At 40.9% G+C, this 24,460-nt stretch overlaps 1 protein-coding gene across 2 annotated transcripts; it reads left to right on the forward strand.

Annotated features, from left to right (window-relative positions):
• Nucleotides 1-1,160: 1,160 nt before the first annotated feature.
• LOC139732708 (E3 ubiquitin-protein ligase TRIM31-like) lies at nucleotides 1,161-22,806 on the forward strand. Of its 2 annotated transcripts, none has more exons than XM_071643561.1 (2): nucleotides 1,161-2,174; nucleotides 21,098-22,806. In XM_071643561.1, exons 1-2 carry the CDS (start codon nucleotides 1,310-1,312, stop codon nucleotides 21,550-21,552), a joined length of 1,320 nt encoding a protein of 439 aa, XP_071499662.1. In that variant the 5' UTR covers nucleotides 1,161-1,309; the 3' UTR covers nucleotides 21,553-22,806. The 2 variants fall into 2 exon arrangements, with proteins under 2 accessions (XP_071499662.1, XP_071499663.1); XM_071643562.1 differs by lacking the exon at nucleotides 1,161-2,174 and adding an exon at nucleotides 12,689-14,050.
• Nucleotides 22,807-24,460: the final 1,654 nt, after the last annotated feature.

Here is a 24,460-nt window from a genome sequence, read left to right on the forward strand (position 1 = left end):
TACTTGATGCACCGATCCTACGGGGGCGCCATTTTATTTTTTATAAGTTGCGTCCCAGCGTAATCTAAAGCTACTTTTCAACACGACGCAGGGGAGAGGAGAACGTCCAGCTTAAGCGTCGTCTCAAGCGTCCGCATTGCAAATCTAAAGCTCTCTAATAAGAGAAACGAGAAGACGCAACCTTTAATGTCACCCATAATCCTCATTATCATCTCTTTAGAGAGGAACCATTACATAGGGGTTGTCCAGGGGCTATGACACTTTTGTATACGATGATCACTACAAATGTGCGACATTCTATCTTAATTTTTGATAATGTCACTTTACTATAAGTATGTTAACCTAATCTGTGCTGTAACCGAAAAGGGGAAAAGAACTCTGCAAACCATCAAAATGAGAAAAGGACGAAAGAGACGCAATGCCCGTATGTGTTGACTTTCGTTATCACGGGTTTAAATATTGCTCGATATAGGTATCTGCTAACGTATGATTGAATTAAACTTAATTCATACTGGCTTTCATTTTCAAAAAAAAAAAAACTGCTTAAATTAGATGTAATGAAACCATGAAGTTAGAACAGCTACTATATTCTTAGTGTCTATTGTCTGTTGTATCTGAATAATTAATCCTATAAACAGTCCTGTACTCTGGATGGTGTCTTTTACGCAATATAAACATACATAATATGTAACGTCTATATTCCGTTTGAATCAATAATAATTATTAACATTCCTATACTCCGAAGGGTGTGCTCTATTAATGCAAACCATACATAGTTATAACGACTTCCAATCCATCCAATCTAAAATACATGTTCATGTTGCATGTTCACATACTTACGAACATGATTGTACAAACATGAGTGCAAAATTCAAGTATTTATGCGAACTTATTGACATTCAAAGCTCGTTGACATTACGCCCAATAAGCTTTGAGTGTTTTAATAAATGTAAGGAAGTGGAAGGGGGAAAATGTAACGTGGTGGTCCTCGTGGTTCTAGAGAAACGGAACAGTAAGTGCCTACACTCAGATATCTTAAATAGGCAACCTTTGATCGACCATTTGAGCCTTGTGCAATTTGTCCTAACCATAAAGCCATTAATGATATCAGTGAGTATAGGGGAAATCACATCAAAATGTATTCGGCGGTGAGTCGCTGGGAGGAACGCCGTGTTGCATATAGACTGTATAGAAACAGAGTATTTACCTATTCTTCGATCACAAGTACAATATTCTTCAGTATAAGTATAGTTTAGTGAGTTTTCTCATCTATTTTGGAGACCGGACTCCAAAGTTGTATTATCACAATATGGCGACGAAGGACGGCGCAATGGAGCATCATCTCGAGTGTCCCATCTGTATGGATATCTTCGATGACCCTCGATGTCTGTCGTGTTCGCACACATTTTGTGCGAGTTGCATCGACGACTTGGTCGACGGTGGAACCACGGTAAGGTGCCCCGAATGCCGCCAGGAGACGATAATAGATGTGACCCGTGGAGCGGCGGCGTTGAATCCGAACAGCATAGTTAACAGGATGGCAGAAACGCTGAAAAATAAGAATTCTAAAGTAGATGACTCTGTGTGCGACAAGCATCAGCCAAACTTGAAAAAGTACTTCTGTATGAAATGCGAGGAGTTCATTTGCAGCGAATGCACCATGGAAAATCATCAGGAACACTCTTCACAAGTACGTCTAGCAAAGACAGTTGCCCTCGAGATAGCCGAAACAATGCGCCAAATGTTTGAAAAAAGTGAGACGTCACTCGGAATCAAAGAAAGAGTAATGAATGCATGTGATGAGGAATGTAAAAGAGGCATCGCGATCTTCGAACCATCAGCGCTTATTGCTCTTGAAAGATTAAACGATCTGTTTGCTTCGCTAAAGTCTCGCAAAAATACCTTCAATGAGCAACTGCAGGAGATGATAGCCTTTGAGAGGGAACAGGTGGCACAATGTAACGATATGACTCAACTTGGAAAGGAAATACTAGACACCGGCACGGATGAAGACATCATCACAACTTTTGAGCAATGGTCTAACGCGATGTCAAAGATTAACTTTTCCACCAACTTCAAACTCCCGGCCATTGTTCAAGAAGGGGTCAAAGGAATATCGGACACGGCACAAGAATGTCTTGACCACCTTCGACAACTTGAAGTGATCTTGTCGGGTAAGCGCCTGAGAAGCCAACATTGATCCAGTAAAGACCAAACCCCAGACATCATAACTGTAGAGAGCATTATGTTTATGTTATATTGAAAGGCACAGAGCACTACATGCGTAGCCTATAGTAGAACTGAGCATTCCTTATATTTTCACTTCTATTATTTGCTATACGTTTGAATTCGTTGTTATGTATTTCATTTGTTACTGTAACTGGAGGAAAATTATAATGCTTGATACGAACAAAAAAAAAAACCCAAAGTGCCTCATACCCATCAAGATTGGTAAATAGAAGTGAAATGACTGCTTGAAATTATCACACATTATCAGAATCCTTACTTTTTTCATCCATCTCTTGGTTGCTTATTTTTCATTAAGGCATGACTGATGTATCACCCCTAAATGTGATATCAACGCTAAATGTAATATCGACCCTAAATGTAATACACTTTAACGCTAAATGTAATAATCGAGTCAACCCTAAATGTAATACATTTTAACCCTAAATGAAATAACCGGAGACAACACTAAATGTAATACATGTTAACCCTAAATGTAATACCAACGCTAAATGCAATACATGTCAACCCTAAATATAATATCGACCATAAATATAATACGTTTCAACCCTAAATGTAATATCGACCCTAAATGTAATACATCTTAACCCTACACGTAATAACGACCCTAAATGTAGTACAATAGTGTCATGTCAACCCTAGATGTAATAACAACCCTAAATGTAATAACGACGCTAAATGTAATACACCTTTACTCTAACTGTAATAACAACGCTATTACACGCTAATTGTAATAACCTGAAACAATCCTTAATGTAATACATTTTAACCCTAAATGTAATAATCGGAGACAACCCTAAATGTAATACGTGTCAACACTAAGTGTAATTACAACCATAAATGTAATAACTTTTAACCCTAAATGTAATATCGACCTTAAATGTAATACGTCTTAACGCTAAATGTAATAACGACCCTAGATGTAATATACCTAAACCCTAAATGTAATAACAACCCTAAATATAATATCAATGGTTTGTTTGTGTCGATCTCTACGACTCCTGTTAATACTGTCTTCACATTAAGGAATGACAAATCCACATTTGTGAAAAGATGTTATTTCCCTCCAAAATATTTGTGACACCTTATAGTCGCACATTATGTGCTCAACCGTTACATTCTAAGAGCATCCAAATGAACATAAAGGAGAGTATACTAACTTCAGTTTCTTTTGTATTGATATAGTTTAGTGGTAGCATGTTATTTAGTGTCTTGTTCTAAAATTCTCTGCTTCTTGCATCTATTGACACTTGTAATATATCAAGGGGGGCTCTACATCCTGCTGTGTAGTATCGAAATTAGACTATATTCTTTAAGTACTATAATAACCGTTTCATATTAGATTCGACTAATATGTCACAAAACTGTGTGCTCTTTAATCGGGCTCTCAGACGTAAGTGTTCCGGAAGGACGACAATGTCTTTTCCGACTTGCTGGAATTCTGCACTATCTGATAAAACCTGAATTGCTGTATTCTTTTTAATACCCGACCGAATACCTTTTCACCTCAAATGATTATTGTTATCAATACCAAACTCTTCTTGTAAAACTCGAAAATCTTTAAGATAACCTTCAGAGTTAATCAATTGGTGTAACAGACATAACTATATCCTTGTACAACATTTTCTGTAAAAAAAAAGAAATCATCTTTTTATCAGTCTTTAAAACGGCATTTTTCCAAATTATATGTAATCTGAAAGCTTACATCGAGGTGTTGTATACCAGAGAGGTGGTAGCGAGAGTGGAAAGATGATGAGGGCAACGAATGTCCGGAATGTGGAGTAACAAAAAAGAAAAAGAAAAGAACAAGAAAAAGACAAGTATACTAGAAGTGCCAGTCGATGGTTGGAAAGGAAACACAATAATCAAGATTGACATGAGTTATAGAAAGTCAGCTCATGCAGATGGTTCAAAATGAACATAAGAAAATGGTTTACATGGAGAGAGCATTATAAATTTGCAGAGTATATTCCTCCACTGGTTTAAAGACAATGCAAACCGGACATAAGATGAATTGTCACTAAAAATATGAGCTCAAAATCGTTGCAGTTTAATGGATTGTTGTCATGAATTATATGGGGAGAACTCTCTTTTGCATGTTGTCACAGGGCGCTGCCGCCGCACCGCCCCGTAACTGGATCAAAGGCTTTCTTTTCTGAGAGTCTACAAAGTAGGCGAAACAAATGCTTCTTCAGTTCAATACTTGCGTGGTTTATTGTACTGAATTTTGAAACGTATTTACAACATTGGAATAAAAATGGCGATTAACAATCATTGACAAAACTGTTGCCAATTAAGAGATACATTTAAATGTTATCGCTAAAGTCAGTTGGTTCTTGTTCTCGGGATGAGATCATCTGTCCTCTCCCATCAGTTTCATCAAACTTGAGTCCCCTCTAGACGGAGTCCCCTCGATCCCTCTTAGACCAGGAGCTGGCTGCTGGTCAATTTACCCCATCAAGCCCAAAAGGTTTGACCCCTCAAAGTTACTGGGGCCACCCCCCTCATTACAAAACTGGGCGTCAGCCTGATACCTGAGGGCGGGGTCGTCCCCCAGGGACCCCCCCAAAATGGCCCCCGGCGGGTGTAATTTACCCCATGGAGCCCATGGACCAAACCTGGTCTAAAAGAATGGCCTAGGGGTGTACATAATAAAAATATAAAAACTGACAAAATATCTGGTCGGGAAAGGGGTTGCCAGACCGTCCCCCCCCCCCCCCCCCCCCCCCTGGGCCCCCCCTGGCGGGTGTAATTTACCCCACGCAGCCCATGCACCAAACTTGGTCCAATGAAAGTACTATGGGTGTACATAATGAAAATATAAAAAACTGACACGATATCTGGTTGGGAAAGGGGTTGCCAGATCCCCTCACCCCCACCCCCCCCCCCCCACCACCGCCCATTGCGCCCCTTCATGGGTTTAATTTAGCCAACAGCACCCATGGATCAAATTTGGCTGGGGGAGAGTAGGCCCCACTATGGGTGTGCAAAAAATAAAGATAAAAGCTGACAAAATATCTCACTTACAAAGAGTAATCAAACATATCCCCTACCTTTGCTACCCCCCCCCCTCCCCATTTTTTAGTGTGAAGGGCCTATACGGTTTGGAGAGGTATGAATGAGCGTGTCATAAAAAGTAATAAATGGAACTTCTTGAATTAAGATGAAGTTATGACAACAGAAGCATTGTGTGTGTACATATATCCACATGCCCCATCCCACTCCCTCCCCCAAAAGAATGGAGTTATTGATATCTACACTAGAAACATACTCAGACAGTGCAGACCTTTGCCAAGCAGCTCATTTCCACCAATTCACACATGCTAAAAACTGCCAAATTTCCCACATAAAAGCCTTTTGCTTTTAAATGCCATCAACTTCCAGGTGTGTGGTAGTGCATTATACCTTGAGCACATGCCTTTACCTTTAGTGCGCATGGATGCAAACCTCAAATTCATGCAGCTTGAACTCCCAATTCCATTGATCTCATCTGCCATAAGATAAAAATCATCAAAATTTCATAAAGATTCCCGCATCACTACCAAAATTTATATTTATCATCTGTTTTTAAAATGTAATTGTGTTATTATCATCTTTTCATACAAGTTTCATCCAAATGTGTTCTCAACCTTTCAAGTTGTTTTGCATACAAACAATAATGCAGACAATACTATATATAAGTAACATAAAACCTCAAGTGGCAGAAATAATCACAACTGTATGCAACATCCTACAGTTCAACTGTGTTACCATGCATGTGGAGCAAGCTCATGTACAACAGTACAAGAAACTGTATACCTGTGATACAAAATTGTACATGCAGTGGGTGCATAGGCCATAGTGTGTTTAATTGCATGCATATATTTGTATGTTGTATACATTTTACTTGTTGCATGCAATTATACATTTCGAAGATCGGCAACACGTGTATCATCAGTCTGCAAACAATAAAAAGGCGGTGTTTTCCTGACCTTGGTATTAAGTGAACTGGGCTTTCCTATTGTAGGTACTATACTGGTAGGCCCCTATGACAGTGAGTACATGTATTTCATCACTGGATGACAATTGGTGTCAGTAACAAAGCAAACAAAGAAAGGTCAAGAGTCTAGATCTTGGACTAGATCTAAGTCTCAAATATGCTATGATATGGCTAGATATCTAACGTTAGGACCTATATTTCCTATACATGCTATAGCTTGTAGAGTACCTAGTACTATTTGGCGAAACCAAATGAACTGGAACAGGGGATGGATTATCAGCGAGATGCAGTGTATTATGAGTCATAACTGAAAAACCAATAAATAGAACATCAATGTTCTCAGCCTATATAGGTTTAAGTGTCAAAGGTGTGCATTGCTTTAAATTTGCATAGAACACTTAAACCCTGAATTTGTTAAAGTCACTGCACTTCCTATCATTCACAGCTAGAGTCAAAAAGGCAGAATTATACTACATTTCAATTTCTCTATCTAATAGACAACTTTGATTTTAGGATTAGAAATAGCCTTATCAATAGCTATATGTATCATAAGTGTTGAAGATGCAGATGTTCCAGTGAATGAATACTTGCAGAATTGGGTATGAAGATTAGGCAAATAATCTGAAACTCCCTTTAAATATAGCAAAAGAATAACAAACAGCCTGATTAAAGTTGCAAATATTGTGATATCGATGTCTTAACAAGCTACAGTACATGCAGCATGTCTACCATGCCAGAAACATGGACAGAGAGCCTTAAGATTGAAGAGCTGTGACCAAATGAAGCCTCAAATTGCTTAAATTGCAAATCAAATCCATTGGTAGTAAGATAATATTTTAAATACCTGCAAAAATATAGGAATCTGTACCAAAGGTCATTCACTTACACCTCTGTTAGAGCCAAAGCTATAATTGTGCATTGCTACAGTATTTATGCTCAACTCTGAGTTTGTTTACACTGATGTATGAGGCGAAAGTACACATAAGCTTGTTTTCACTTCAGTTGTTTGTTTTCTATACCTTGTGCAGCTCTCATAGTTTACAGGTACAAACCTTTGTTGGTTGTCAATGAGTCTGCACAAAGACTACTACATGCACCACACTGGCACTGCAGCCTCTCCTGGGAGAGGCTACAACACAGGGACAGTTTGTTATTTCTTTTGCTATATTTAAAGAGAGTTTCAGATTATTTGCCTAATCTTCATACCCAATTCTGCAAGTATTCATTCACTGGAACATCTGCATCTTCAACACTTATGATACATATAGCTATTAATAAGGCTATTTCTAATCCTAAAGTCAAAGTTGTCTATTAGATAGAGAATATTGAAATGTAGTATAATTCTGCCTTTTTGACTCTAGCTGTGAATGATAGGAAGTGCAGTGACTTTAACAAATTCAGGGTTTAAGTGTTCTATGCAAATTTAAAGCAATGCACACCTTTGACACTTAAACCTATATAGGCTGAGAACATTGATGTTCTATTTATTGGTTTCTCAGTTATGACTCATGATACACTACATCTCGCTGATAATCCATCCCCTGTTCCAGTTCATTTGGTTTCGCCAAATAGTACTAGGTACTCTACAAGCTATAGCATGTATAGGAAATATAGGTCCTAACGTTAGATATCTAGCCATATCATAGCATATTTGAGACTTAGATCTAGTCCAAGATCTAGACTCTTGACCTTTCTTTGTTTGCTTTGTTACTGACACCAATTGTCATCCAGTGATGAAATACATGTACTCACTGTCATAGGGGCCTACCAGTATAGTACCTACAATAGGAAAGCCCAGTTCACTTACCAAGGTCAGGAAAACACCGCCTTTTTATTGTTTGCAGACTGATGATACACGTGTTGCCGATCTTCGAAATGTATAATTGCATGCAACAAGTAAAATGTATACCGGGTACAACATACAAATACATGCATGCAATTAAACACACTATGGCCTATGCACCCACTGCATGTACAATTTTGTATCACAGGTATACAGTTTCTTGTACTGTTGTACATGAGCTTGCTCCACATGCATGGTAACACAGTTGAACTGTAGGATGTTGCATACAGTTGTGATTATTTCTGCCACTTGAGGTTTTATGTTACTTATATATAGTATTGTCTGCATTATTGTTTGTATGCAAAACAACTTGAAAGGTTGAGAACACATTTGGATGAAACTTGTATGAAAAGATGATAATAACACAATTACATTTTAAAAACAGATGATAAATATAAATTTTGGTAGTGATGCGGGAATCTTTATGAAATTTTGATGATTTTTATCTTATGGCAGATGAGATCAATGGAATTGGGAGTTCAAGCTGCATGAATTTGAGGTTTGCATCAATGCGCACTAAAGGTAAAGGCATGTGCTCAAGGTATAATGCACTACCACACACCTGGAAGTTGATGGCATTTAAGAGCAAAAGGCTTTTATATGGGAAATTTGGCAGTTTTTAGCATGTGTGGATGGGTGGAAATGAGCTGCTTGGCAAAGGTCTGCACTGTCTGAGTATGTTTCTAGTGTAGATATCAATAACTCCATTCTTTTGGGGGAGGGAGTGGGATGGGGCATGTGGATATGTACACACACAATGCTTCTGTTGTCATAACTTCATCTTAATTCAAGAAGTTCCATTTATTACTTTTTATGACACGCTCATTCATACCTCTCCAAACCGTATAGGCCCTTCACACTAAAAAATGGGGGGGGGGGGGGTAGCAAAGGTAGGGGATATGTTTGATTACTCTTTGTAAGTGAGATATTTTGTCAGCTTTTATCTTTATTTTTTGCACACCCATAGTGGGGCCTACTTTCCCCCAGCCAAATTTGATCCATGGGTGCTGTTGGCTAAATTAAACCCACGAAGGGGCGTAATGGGTGGTGGTGGTGGTGGGGGGGGGGGGGGGGGTGAGGGGATCTGGCAACCCCTTTCCCAACCAGATATCGTGTCAGTTTTTATATTTTCATTATGTACACCCATAGTACTTTCATTGGACCAAGTTTGGTGCATGGGCTGTGTGGGGTAAATTACACCCGCCAGGGGGGGCCCAGGGGGGGGGGGGGGGGGACAGTCTGGCAACCCCTTTCCCGACCAGATATTTTGTCAGTTTTTACATTTTTATTATGTACACCCCTAGGCCATTCTTTTAGACCAGGTTTGGTCCATGGGCTCCATGGGGTAAATTACACCCGCCGGGGGCCATTTTGGGGGGGGTCCCTGGGGGACGACCCCGCCCTCAGGTATCAGGCTGACGCCCAGTTTTGTAATGAGGGGGGTGGCCCCAGTAACTTTGAGGGGTCAAACCTTTTGGGCTTGATGGGGTAAATTGACCAGCAGCCAGCTCCTGGTCTATCTCTAGTAGACTCTGCAGTCCAATACAGTTGGAGCTTACTCCAGCCTAAAACTCCTTGCTCCCACCTTAAACTCGGATCCTTGCTCCGACATTAACCGCCCTGTCAATTACAATGAGTGACATACACTCATAAGTTCAGTAATCTTAACAAAACACTAGTTTATACAATTGCTCAATGAAATTGTTCCTTCATGAATGAAACACCTACATTTCATGAGTTTAAGACAGGTTTCGGCTGGTATGTTTACATCAACAAATCTGTCAACGCTGGGTCAGCCAGCGAGGATTAACTGTCATTGAAACTGTGTTCCCAGTTATGGCCCTAGGCCACTGGTGCAATAAATCTTAATGGCCTTTTAGCTCAGTATTCTGAAATGGCTTGTAGTAGTACTGGCTAAACTATTAAACATTCCCTCACTCTTACACTGATGCATGTAACAAAATACTGTGAGGCAATAATGACATTAAAATATCATATCTTGACTCTTCATCTTATGAAGGATTACATGATTACATGAAAATTACAATGAGAAAGATTGGTCAACTTATACAACTTTCGTTGGCGTTTCTGCCCTTTCTGTGCAAGTTACTTTCTCCCTGGCCCCTGCCGCAACCTCCTTCGGGTTGATGAGAGATTTCTCTAGTGCTCAGACTGTCAAACGTACACTGAATGTGGCCTTTTGCCACCACAACCTCTTTCTCCTTGTTCCAAATCCATCTACCAAAGGGTAGACCAGTATGTCGGCGACACTGATGTACACCGAACCCTCCCAACGAACTGGACATTGCTGGATACAAACGTAGTGATTTCACAAACAATTTTGTGCTCTGGTCTGAAGAATTTTGGGTTTTGCATCCCGGTTTTGTTCTCCGAAATTTCCTTCTTTACTACACTTGTCTATGTAGGACCAATCACTGTATATTAATTCATTAAACAAGTTATCTTATTGGAGGAGGGGGTTAGATGGCTCAGAAAACTTTCTACCAATTGGTCAGAATGGACACACCCCTATGAGTGACTTTTCCTTAATTTCAAAGAATTGTTTTTGAACATGATTTCCAAAGAAGGAGGATATTCCTCTGACATTAGCTGACCACTGCAGCTGGGTGTGACTATCAATTTCTTAACATATGCCTCTTCTGGGCTGTCCTCCCACTGGTGGACATTTGGCAGGTTTATGACCCTCGCTCCTGGTAGCGGTCCCCACTTGGTGTGAGTAACCCTCTCCCTTTATGTTACGCTTTATTACACTCGTGCCCCTGACGTAATGAAGGGCTGAGGGGTTACTGCCCTCTTGCTTCCTGTGCAGTGTAAACTCATTTTTAGTGAATGCCTTGCACATAAACATAACTTTGATGTAAAAGGGCTGATGAGATTATCAGTAAGACTTTCACATGGACAATGTAACCTACCATGTCGTGACACATGTATTATTGTAAAAAGCAATGTCTCAAACTTAGTTTTCGCACAGGGAGTCTAAACAATATTACAGTAGGAACAATACACCAAGGAATGTATGGCCTAATTATCCTCCCCCCCCCCTAAAAAAAAAAATAAATAATAATCGTATATATAATACTCCATAACCTCTGTGCTTATTCTAATCGATTTTGATCAATTCGGACTCCTAAATACTTTGTACAGGGTGCTCCAGTTGGGGTCATACGGACCGTAATGGCTCGTACTGGAATCGAATATAAAACTTCTTGAGTGCTATAGAAACTTGCGTCACATCCCATACCCCTGCCCGTCCTACTGTAAATTGTGAATTCAATTCAACGCAGTTTAATTCATTATATTCTTCCTCTTTTTTTTCAAACAAAACGTAACATACAATATATCAGGAATTGTATCAAAGGCGTACATTCGACTGTGTGAGAAATAAATGATAGTTAACAAATATCACAGTGTAAGCATACCAGCAAAGTACAAAGTTTTGTTTCGAGAAAAAAAAAGAACTGAGAGGTCCTCCAAAAAGCATGCTTGCATACTTTAAATTACTCAAAGAATTGTATGAAAATATCTCATTACCAATACTTAACACAAAAATAACTAAAACAAGATTAAACAAAACAAGGGAAACAACAACATAACACGCAATAACTTAAAAGGAATGAGGGCAAGACAGAATAAAATGAAAGAAAGAGAATCTATACCTATCGACATGCTGAACAAAGGAAATGGAAGATGGAATTGAGGAGGTGCTTTGGACAGTTGATGGCTTGACGCAGCTGAGCAAGGATTGTGCAGATAAGATTGCGTATTTCATTTCTTTAATGACTAAATGATGTATTCTATTAAATGATAATGATGATGGTGATGAACCTTGAAGTAGTTGTTACTTAGCTACTGAAAATGAATATCCCAGAGTAAATTTAACAGAATTTAACTCCGAATGGAGTGTAAATGCAAACCATACATATATACCGGGTGTCCCAAAAAAGGAGGAACGGTGGATTTTCAGTACCTTGTGTTCTAAAAGTGATATATTTTTTGACATCATTAGAAAGAACATCTTCCGCAAAAGACCATGATGACAAAATCATTAAATTTGGTTCAGTACTTTTTATTCTACGCAAATTTCTGTAAATGCAGTCATTTTCAATTTTTTGCAACTTATGAGATTATAATTTGGGTGCGACACGCGTTCCATACGGTGAATTGTGTAAGCTCGTTGATCCATGCAACAAAAGATAACGATTTCATATTGGGCGCGCACACACACACACACACACACACTCTGTTTTTTTCCTGGCCCGTGCCCAATGTGAAAGCTGTATCTATTGTTGACATGGATCACCGAGCTTACACAATATTCACCGTATGGATCGCGTGTCGCGCCCAAATTATTATCTCATAAGTCGCAAAAATCCGGCGAAATTTGAAAATGACTGCATTTATAGAAATTGGCGTAGAATAAAAAGTACTGCACCAAATTTAATGATTTTGGTATCATTGTCTTTTGCGGAAGATGCTCTTTCTAATGATGTCAAAAAATGTATCACTTTGAGAACACAAGGTACTGAAAATCCACCCTTCCGCTTTTTTTGGGACACCCGGTATAACAACTTCTAATCCAAAACACACCAGCACAAAAACGTTTTTGTTACGTGAACACATACTTACGAACATGATTCTACAAACATGAGTGCAAAATTCAAGTATTTATGCAAACATTTATTAACATACAAGGCTCGTTGACACAAGGCCCAGTTAGCTTTGAGTGTTTTAATAAATTTAAGGAAGCGGAAGGGAATAAATGTAATGTGGTGGTCCTCATGGTTCTAGAGAAACAGAACAGTATATCTATACTCAGAAATCTTAAGTAGGCAACCTTTGATCGACCATTTGAGCTTTGTGCAATTTGTCCTTACCAGAAAGCCATTAATGATATCAGTGAGTATAGGGAAAATCATTTCAAAATCTATTCTGCGGTGAGTCGCTGAGAGGCACGCCGTGCTGCATATAGACGGTATAGAAACAGAGTATTTACCTATTATTCGATCACAAGTACAACATTCGTCAGTAGGTATAGACTAGTGAGTTGTTGTTTTTTTTTTTTTGAGACGGTACTCCAAAGCTATAATATCACAATATGGCGACGAAGGACGGAGCAATGGAGCATCATCTCGAGTGTCCCATCTGTATGGATATCTTCGATGACCCTCGATGTCTGTCGTGTTCGCATACATTTTGTGCGAGTTGCATCGACGACTTGGCCGACGGTCGAAGCACGGTAAGGTGCCCCGAATGCCGCCAGGAAACGATGATAGACGTGACCCGTGGAGCGGCGGCGTTGATTCCAAACAGCATAGTTAACAGGATGGCAGAAACACTTAAAAATAAGAACTCCAAAGTAGATGAATCTGTGTGCGACAAGCATCAGCCCATCCTAAAAAAGTATTTCTGTATGAATTGCGAGGAATTCATTTGCAGCGAATGCACCATGGAAAATCATCACGAACACTCTTCACAAGTACGTCTAGCAAAGACAGTTGCCCTCGAGATAGCCGAAACAATGCGCCAAATTTTTGAAAAAAGTGAGACATCACTCGGAATCAAAGAAAGAGTAATGAATGCATGTGATGAGGAATGTAAAAGAGGCATCGCGATCTTCGAACCATCAGCGCTTATTGCTCTTGAAAGATTAAACGATCTCTTTGCTTCGCTAAAGTCTCGCAAAAGTACCTTCAATGAGCAACTGCAGGATATTATAACCTTTGAGAGGGAACAGGTGGCACAATGTAACGATATGACTCAACGTGGAAAGGAAATACTAGACACCGGTACGGATGAAGAAATCATCACAACTTTTGAGCAATGGTTCAACGCGATGTCAAAGATGAACTTTTCCACCAACTTCAAACTCCCGGCCATTGTTCAAGAAGGGGTCAAAGGAATATCGGACACGGCACAAGAGTGTCTGGACCACTTTCGACAACTTGAAATAATCTTGTTGGGTAAGCACCTATGAGAAGCCAATATTGATCCAGTAAAGACCAAGTCTCAGGCATCATAACTTGAAGAGAACATTACGTTATGTTGATCAGCAATGGGCACTGCGTAGTACAACTGAGCATTCCTGTATGTTAATTTCTATTGTTTATTACATGTTTGAATTCTTTAAATGTTATTTATTTCATTTTGCTACTGTAACTGGAAGAAATAATGTATTAAATTAGCAGACACTAAGAAATACATGCCAAAAAGAAGCGTTCCAATTATTAAAGGCCACTTTTGTTCTGTATAGATTGCCTTTGCTGAGGGCACAAGGTCTGCCAAACTTTGCCTCATACCCATTAATATTGATGGAGAGTGTAATGTATTGCCCATATGCCCTGTAACCACATAGCAGAAATGGAAGCACATGAAATAGGGGCATAAACCCTTGGAATACTGGAGGGGGCTGACCACTGCCAGACAGCACCTGTCCCCCATATTTCATTCTGACCAGGGACCACTCCTGGCACTCATGAGGACGAAGCCATGTGCTTCTGGTATAAAGATATTCAGTCTGTTTCTGTACTCCATACGATAACCATGAAGGATGGTTCCACTCCACATTATAGTAGTTTTTGTTGAGTACTTTGGTATTTTCTACACTGGCGACGAGGATTATGCGGACATATGCGTGACATGGCTTTGATCGGGAAAGCGGATGAATTTCGTCCCGACCAGGAGGGGTGGGACCAATAAACTGAGAGACTTGAGCACTATTTTGGTGCTAATGGTATTACAGACTCCGGTAAGCAGCGTGCCATCCTGCTTACCGTCATCGGCGCAAAGGCCTCGTGTCTCCCGCGAAACCAGGAGATAAATCATTTGACAAACTCTGTGCCCTTTAATATGAAAAGGCACTATAACCCGGTCCCGAGTGAAATTGTTCAACGCTGTAAGTTCAACAGTCGGAGCGAGGGGGAGTCTGTGGCTGACTTAGTGGCATTCCTCTGTTCGTTAGCCGAGCACTGCAATTACGGCCAGCAGCTCGACATGATGCTAAGGGATCGCCTCGGTTGCGGCATAAATGATGACAATATTCAGCGTCGCCTCCTCTCCGAACAGAAGTTGGATCCCAAGGGAGCGATCGACATCGCTCAGGGGATCGAAACGGTCAACGCCAATGTCAAAGACCTGAAGCGTGCGAAGGCGTCTTCGGCAGCTGGGCAGGGGGAAGTACACAAATTCCAATCGACATCGAGTTCGCCGAAGTCCAGTACTGGGCGTGCCCCGGTGCAACAGCCCCGCGGAAGGCATGTTACCGATGTGGTGCTACTCACTCTCCTGACACCTGCAGGTTCAGAAACAACATATGCGGGAAGACAGGTCACATCGTACGAGTTTGCCGTAGTCGTCGAAACGACAATGTGCGCATGGTGGATGAAGAAGACGCACCAAACAGCGAGGACTGTGTGGACCGTCCTGAGAAGGAGGGTACTTCGCAAACATATCCGCTTTTTAAGGTGAAGACTGGGTCTAACCCTCCAATGACAGTGACAGTATTGATCGATGACGTCGAGACGGAAATGGAGGTTGACACAGGGGCGTCGCTGTCGCTGGTTCCCGCCAGCAAATTTGAGAAATGTTGGCCCGGAAAAGCCCTCGGGCCGTCGTCAACAAAACTTCGCACATACACGGGAGGACTTCTCGACATCAAAGGGGAGATCCACGTCTCAGTCGAATATGGACAGAAAACATACAATCTGACGCTGATAGTAGTAAATGCTGTCGGACCGTGTCTTCTCGGCAGGGACTGGCTGAGACATATTAAGTTGGACTGGGCCCAGATCCACGCTGTTCATGCTACCATGGACCTAATGGTGCTACCGACGTCAGCGACCTCCTCCATAGGCATGAGAACGTCTTTAGAGAGGAACTGGGCTGCCTGCAGGGGACCGTGGCGAAGCTACATGTGGAGGCTGATGCACAGCCTCGATTCTACAAAGCGAGAGTGGTGCCGTATGCGATGACATCACTGGTGGAAAAGGAGCTTCAAAAACTCGAGAACGATGGCATCATCGAGGCAATGCAATTTTCAGAGTGGGCAGCGCCCATTGTACCGGTACTAAAAGCAGATAAGAAGTCTGTGCGCATATGTGGTGATTTCAAACAAACAGTGAATCGTGCGGCAAAGTTGGATAGATATCCAATACCAAAGATTGAAGATTTGTTCGCTTCATTGAGTGGGGGACAGAAATTTTCGAAATTGGATCTGTCCCAGGCCTACAATCAAATCGTGCTTGACGAGGAATCGCGAAAATATGTGGTAATAAATACACACAAAGGTCTGTGTCGTTTCAACCGGCTACCGTTTGGAGTAGCATCAGCACCGGGAATCTTCCTGCGAGTGATGGAAAATCTTCTTCGTGACATTCCACGCGTCACCGTGTACCTCGATGACGTGTTGGTGACAGGCAAGGATGACCACGAACACCTGGCCACCCTCGATATGGTACTCAACCGGCTGGAGCAGGCTGGTCTGCGCCTGAAAAAGGTAAAGTGTCAATTTATGCAGCGTTCTGTCGAGTACCTCGGACACGTGATCGATGAGCAGGGGTTGCACCCAACCGCGAGCAGAGTGCAAGCTATCCAAGAAGCTCGTGCTCCGGGAAATGTGACTGAGCTGCGTTCCTTCCTCGATCTCTTGACATACTATGGGAAGTTTCTGCCCTTCATGCCTTATTGAGAAAAGGCAGTGCGTGGAAATGGGGAGCTGATGAACAAGCAGCTTTCACGGAAGCGAAAGAGCTGCTTCTCAGCTCTCAAGTGTTGGCCCACTTCGACCCGACCAAGGAATCAGTTGTATACTGCGATGCGTCCCAGTATGGGATAGGTGCAGTGCTCGCGCACCGCATGGACGACGGTGCGGAGAAGCCGATCGCATTTGCCTCCCGCACATTAGCCCTTGCTGAACGGAAGTACGCGCAGATTGAGAAGGAGGGCTTGGCGTGCGTGTTTGGGGTGACGCGTTTCCACTCTTTTCTTTGCGGTCGAAAGTTCACCCTTGTAACCGACCACAAGCCGCTCCTCGGTCTGTTCACTGAAAATCGACCCATTCCCGCTCAGGCATCAGCACGAATCCAACGGTGGGCCCTCACACTTGCGAGTTACTAGTACACGCTGCGTTTCAAACCGACGGCAGCCCACGCCAATGCCGATGCACTCAGCCGGTTGCCACTGCCATCGGCTCCATCGTCGATTCCGATGCCGGCTGAAACAGTACTCCTGATGGAAACGCTCGAGGCCTCCCCAATCACCGCGGCAGATATTCGCATGTGGACGCGTCGCGACCCAGTATTGTCGCGTGTGTATCGCTATGTGGAAGGTGGGTGGCACGACGTCCACCAAGATATTGACGATGATTTTGAAACCATTTCGGCAGCGGAGAGATGAGCTCTCCCTTCAGGATGGATGTCTGATGTGGGGAAATCGCCTCGTCATCCCCAAACAAGGGCAGCAACGCGTGCTGTCCGCACTTCATGATAGTCACCCGGGGACCGCACGAATGAAAAGCTTCGCACGAGCATTTGCATGGTGGCCGAAAATGGATAGCGACATCGAAGGCGTTTCGAAAACATGTACGAGCTGCCAAGAAAATCAAGCGATGCCAGCAAAAGAGCCGCTTCATCCATGGTCATGGCCCTCGCGTCCGAGGTCACGTTTGCACATCGACCATGCAGGTCCGTTTATGGGGAAATTCTTCCTCATCGTGGTCGACGCCCACTCAAAGTGGATGGAGGTAGTTCCAGTCGCCTCAATGAATGCGACGACTACAGTTGATGAATTGCGCAACATGTTCGCAACGCACGGCCTGCCTGCCGACGGTCCGGCATTTGTGAGCGAGGCATTTGGAGAGTTTTTGAGGAAGAATGGAATTTCGCACACGACATCGTCCCCGTACCATCCCCCATCAAATGGCCTCGCCGAACACGCCGTCCGGAGTTTCAAAGACGCGATGGGGCGCATGACAGAGGGATCCATCGAGACTCGAATCGCGCGATTTCTCCTCAAATATCGTACCACGGGCGTGTCACCATCACAGCTGCTAATGGGACGCCGGTTGACAACGGCCCTCGATCGCATGATACCCGATGTCGCTTGGCGCGTTCACGACCGGCAGTTGAAACAGAAAGCAGGGCATGATCACGGCACAAAGCAGCGTTACTTCGTGGTGGGACAGGAAGTGTGTGCCAAAAACTTCTCGTCAGCTACGCCAAAATGGCTGAGAGGAAAGATAGTGGGCTGTAGAGGCCCCGTGTCCTTCGACATCGAGCTGGAAGACCACCGAGTTGTCCGTCGGCACACAGATCACCTACAGCAGAGAACGACGAAGCATAGCGATGACCGCGTGACCAGCGACGACGCCGGGGGGATTGACATCGGCCATGCTACCCCCACAGTACCGACAACCCCACCATTGCCACCGCTGGGGGTTGGACGCGAAGTAGCAAATGATCCACGAGAGGAGGAAAGCCCTTCTCTGAGAAAAACATATCCTATTCGTGACCGGCGACCCCCAAATCGATATGGGTTTCCGCTATGTCATTAAATAATAATAGTGATAATAAACAAGACTCATGAACGGATTGGTATATTGACACACACACACACACACACACACAAGTGACTCATGGACTTATTTGTCAAGAACATTGTTCATGAGGAATTCATTAATAATGTACAACTAATGTTAATGTTAAAGCTGGTTTCTGTCTGATTTACATGTACACAAATCCAAATGAGGTGTGATTTGGTAATGTGGTGTAGCCTATACACCAGGGTGGTTCAAAACTGGATAATGTGAAGTCAGAATAATACAATTCCAGAACACTGAACACTAACAGTGTTAAACAAAAAAAACAAACAAACAAAAAACAAACAATACTTTTGGAGTTTTACAGTTATAATATCGGTTGTTGGGTAATGTCTGACTCCACTCACTCATTCTAAATTCCATTTGATCATTCGTTATATTATAATTTATTATTCTGATGTCACACTTTTCGTTGTATACATGTATTATATTGTTCAAACATTTGTTTAGACAACTGTAGATAAGTATGTACGCCCTGTACGGTGTGTAGTAGTTACATGTAATACCAGTTACATTATGGATGTTGCTATGTTTGTATACTGTTCAGGCTCCTATATTGTTCAGGATATTACGTGTATGTAGACTGTATGTCTATAATTCGGTGACACTGCCTGAGAGTTAGGGGGTAAGGAATGTAATGTATTGCCCATATGCCCTGTAACCACATAGCAGAAATGGAAGCACATGAAATAGGAGCATAAACCCTGGGAATACTGGAGGGGGGCTGACCACTGCCAGACAGTACCTGTCCCCCATATTTCATTCTGACCAGGGACCACTCCTGGCACTCATGAGGACGAAGCCATGTGCTTCTGGTAGAAAAATATTCAGTCTGTTTCTGTACTCCATACGATAAACATGAAGGTTGGTTCCACTCCACATTATAGTAGTTTTTGTTGAGTACTTCGGTATTTTCTACAGAGAGATTTGAAATGACTGTTTGAAATGATAACACAATATCATTATCCTTACATTTTGTCATCCATCCCTTGATGTTTTTTGTTTGTGTGTGTGTGTGTGTATGTGTGTGTGTGTGTGTTTGTGGTCATTAAGGCACGACTATTTTCAAGCAAATGGCTCTTTAGCTCTGAAAACAATTGTTCATCAAATTTTGCCAAAACAGATCCTTTGGAATCACGTAACCAAATTTAGAAATCAATTAGCGTTAAATGTAAGAGGTAAAATTATGAGAAGTAATCAGCATTACAAATGAAATATCAGTGACGAAGACTGTACCATCGATAAAGATAGAGTTATTTTACGGAAGAGATAAAGCTGTCAGGTGTAGATACAATGTTTGGTTAGTATGCTCAATTTACTTTACCTCTCTTTCTTCAACCTTTTATAATGATAATCTTAGTTGTGATACTTTTCCTGTGGCATTTGTAGTCTTGACATACAATGTATTAGTATGACACATTCTCTTTTGATTTAAAGTGTATGTATTTGACACCGGGAATTAACCTTTTTTATTTGCAATACTCTCAGTATCAAATGAACCCAAAATGACAGAAAATGCTTTGAGTTAAAAAATAAATAACATCAACAACAACAGAAAACTTAATCTTAATTCTGCACTCTCATGTTTGTGTTTTAGGAAATTTGCTTACTTTTTAAATTTTCTATATAAAGTGTAAGCCTCTGGTGTTCTGTAAACGATTATCTGCCTTTGTTATCATTAATTATTTTGAAAGTCATACCTTTATAATCTTACCGTTGTGTCACCCCTGAAGTGATGTCTTTTTCTATATTCATTGTTCAATGATGTTCATGTAATCTTAAACCATTTCTTTACAGTGTTTTTTTTTCTCTGTCCAACTGTTAGTGAAGTGTATAAACATGAAACATGAAAGCATAACTTCCATTGAATCTGCATGAATAGGGGTGTTATAGTAATATTCATAATCTGATGAGAAAGTAATGCTACCTCATAAGATCGCACATTTAACGCTGCAAGGCCCTTTTCATCTTTTGAATTCTCTTTCTTTCTAGCTATGAGGTGATTCAAGTTTCTTGAGTCATAAGACAAATCATTTCGTATTGATATATAACTTACGTTAACTTCAGACGGACAATATTCTACCCCAGTGAGTTTTTTATACATATTATATACATCCGCAAATACTCTTAAATTTGCATACAAACCCACAACATCTTTATGATCTCTCTCTCTCTCTCTCTCTCTCTCTCTATATATATATATATATATATACATATACATATATAAATGTTATATATATACATATTATATAGATAGATAATACTATATAGATAGATAACATATTATATATATATATATATATATATATATATATATATATATATAATTCTAATACATACTATATCTTCTCAACTCTACTCTTTATAGAATCACAGAGATGACTACATGAAAATCATTTCTCTTGATGTCTTTCAGAATTGGCCAGCCAACCAAACTTCGATACCATGGCACCATCCCTTCAAATCGGTGACCATGGAAACGAAGATGTTCTTGGATCACATAGCGACGCGGACCAGTCAGATGCCTCATCTCGCCCCCAAGCTGCCTCCCACTCTTCTCCTTCAGCAACAGATTCTAGTTCTCCGTTTCGTCGTCGTTCTTCATTTTTCTCGTCACTATTTCGATGGGGTCATCCCACTTCTTCAGGAGATCCTCCCTCCTTAACATCTCCTTCTTCCTCCTCCACCACCTCTTCTTCTTTTTCTCCTCCTCCGCCTCCGATTGCCTCTTCATCATCATCTCCACCTCCCCCTCCTCCATCTCCTCCTCCTCCTACAGCTGCTGCAGCTGTGCAAACCTCTCGTTCCATGTCATATCCTTCTCCAGATGCCAGTTCAACCAAGCGTAATCCCCAGTCTCGTGCACAATAAGCAAACAGGAAGAGAGGGCGTGACCTTAGAGTGACCCCATATCATCATCTCAGAAAGAGTTGAATCATCGCATGTGTCTCGAAGAAGCAGGAGTCTTGGTATACTTTCATAGCACAAAGCGATGGCTATCATGATTAAGCCACATGACGTCTGTTTTTACGATAATGCATGTCCCCAAGCCAACTGACCTAATAATCTATACGTTACACCTGGATTGAAGAAAACGGACTGGGCTGGTGATGCCGACCTCTCTCGATGACTTGCGCCAGGTGACTGGCAGGGGTCAATAAATCATATCAACTCTGCACATCATTTGATCATTCGAGATGAAGAAGAACATCCAAACAGGAATGATCAGTACAGAATACAAACGAATAATATAGAATAAAACGGAAAAGAATAGAAGATTATGGAGGAGGTATTGACCTTCGTTATCATGGGCAAATATTGCTATGGTTATGAAAAGGTAACTACTCTATGTAACGGGTGACGAGACGAAAGGAATGCATAAAGTTAAAGCAGCTCCGTCGAACTTGTATATCATCCATATCTATTGTCCACATAGACCATGGCCCTTTGTTAGTTTTGCCTTCAATTTGTAGCAAGCATTCTCTGCCATTATGTGATAAAAACAGCCTGTGCGCAAATACTGTTAGGCAAAGTGTAATGCATTCTATGACAGAAGGGTATAGTGCTCTGGGAATGTTTATAGACCCCTATAAGCCCTTTGATACCATTATCACGTCATTTTTGGCAATTCATTTTATTGCATAATGGCCTTTAAGTCGTTCACTGCATAACTGTTTGAGGGGAAACTCCAGTTGGTTGAAGTCAGATTTGACAGGTAAGGTCACGCAAACAGACCTAATGGCCAAAAAAAAAAAAAGAGTTATATTAGTCATCGTATCAAAATCAAGCGGAGTTAAATTGTTTATTCTGGCGTCGACTGAAAACTCTGGCTTCTCGTGGTCTGTGCATACATGGCAGTATACCTTAAATCCTGGTTGTTTTATTTGATATAACTTAGAAACTCGATAAGCGTTTCCTTTACAAAACAATTACTGACAAATCGTTAAAAGTCTTTAACATTAATTTCATGTGAATGATGTACCAGGATGACTTCATCTATAAAGATCATATAAAAAAAGTAAATATGAAACTGTGTGCGCAAGAGAAGCAAAGAGTTATTAAGTGTACCATGCCATGCGAAATACCCCTGTTTTTCAAAATTGCATAATCTTAACCCTAACTAGGCCGGGCTATTTAGGTAGATGATAGAGCCGGGGGGGGGGGGGGGCTCCCAGGCCCCCCCCCCCTCCGGATTTCGGCCGTCGACCGCGTGATCGCGACGAAAATTTGCACACGCATTGCTTATGATGTAATCTAAAGTACCATGAAGTTAGTTTTTTTCAAAAATTATCATTTACACTAATTTATGCTAATTTATGCATAATGATGCATGAAATCAGACAATTTGGTATAAATCACTAAATAAAGCTCAAAACAGGCACATTTTCAGTGTAAATATTCTTTATAGTGTCCTTAGCAAATACAAGAGAAAAAAATGCACAATCAGAAAAAAATCGTAAGTATTTTATTGTTTTTTGAATTTCTTATTCATTTCCTTGTTTTTTCGACTTTATGTTTTTCATTGTTTTTTCGATGAGATTTGTCCGTGTCATTGTTCCGAACAAGAAAATGCATTATTAATTGATTTTAATCTATAAACCCTCAAAATAATCATGCTTTTATGAAATTTGCCTGTAAACACAGTTTGCATTGAAATTGTACACAAATTCACGTTTTTTAGCAATTTTGGGTCTGACATGCACGTGCATATTTATGCGCACTTCGGAACCACGCACCCGGGCATCGCAAATTTGGTGTCAAAAGATGCGGGAGACTCGAAAGAAAAAAGTCATGGATCGTCGCGGCGATAGCTTCTCGCGATAGCGATACATCGCGCGAAATCGAGGGGGGGGGGCCCTCGGAGGCCCCCCCCCCCCCCCCCCCGGCCTAGTTAGGGTTAAACCTTCAGCCTATATTCGGCAATGTCTTTACACTCATTGATTGTCCAATGGTAATAGAAAATCAATACATTTTCTCATTATTTCACTGATGGTAGTGTAAATCAATGTAAACATGCAAAAACGAAAACAACTAATCTTACTCAAGGGCTCAAATTTTCAATTCAGTTACTTTATTTTCATCGGATAAAAAGCGATACATAACATAAAGTATACAAACAAAAACGTAAAGAAGTAATTGCTATAAAGTATAGTATAAAATGTATGTACGAATGAATGTCTAATTATATAAAACAAACATAAATGTATACTTTGCAGGAATGATATCTAAAGAAGTAGATAAAGCGATGGAAACAAGTGATCCACGAAAAAGCAGATCTTGTTGACATTGATCACTCGGTTAATGATATACAAGCAGCATCGAATTATGTATCCAGATTTGTCTACGCTGAATAAAAATGGGCCGATTTATTAACTGTTATCATACACGTCATAAAAAAAATATTGTCAACAGTACTTAGTACAAAAGAAGTAGAATAACATGTCAATATTGCACACAGACCATATCTATTTAATTCTTCTTTATGTCATTTGCTTAGTCTGAATGTGAGAGGATTAAGGAACAAACTTAAACGAACTCAGATATATAAATGGTGTAAACAGCAAAAAGTAAACATAATGTTTTTGCAAGAAACATACTGGACAAAAGATATGGAGACAATTATCCAAAGTGAATGGAGAGGTAAATGCTTCTTCTCAAATGGAACCAATCACTCTTGTGGTGTGGCGATATTTATAGATAATAGATTTGACATAGAAATAAATAAGATAGATTCACAAAATGATGGAAGAACTCTACTTTTAGATGCTAAGATAGGAGG

This window comes from Diadema antillarum, unplaced genomic scaffold (assembly GCF_040938485.1).
Source record: "Diadema antillarum isolate AM-2024a unplaced genomic scaffold, OU_Dant_1.0 seq00000445_RagTag, whole genome shotgun sequence".
NCBI classification, from domain to species: Eukaryota; Metazoa; Echinodermata; class Echinoidea; order Diadematoida; family Diadematidae; genus Diadema; species Diadema antillarum.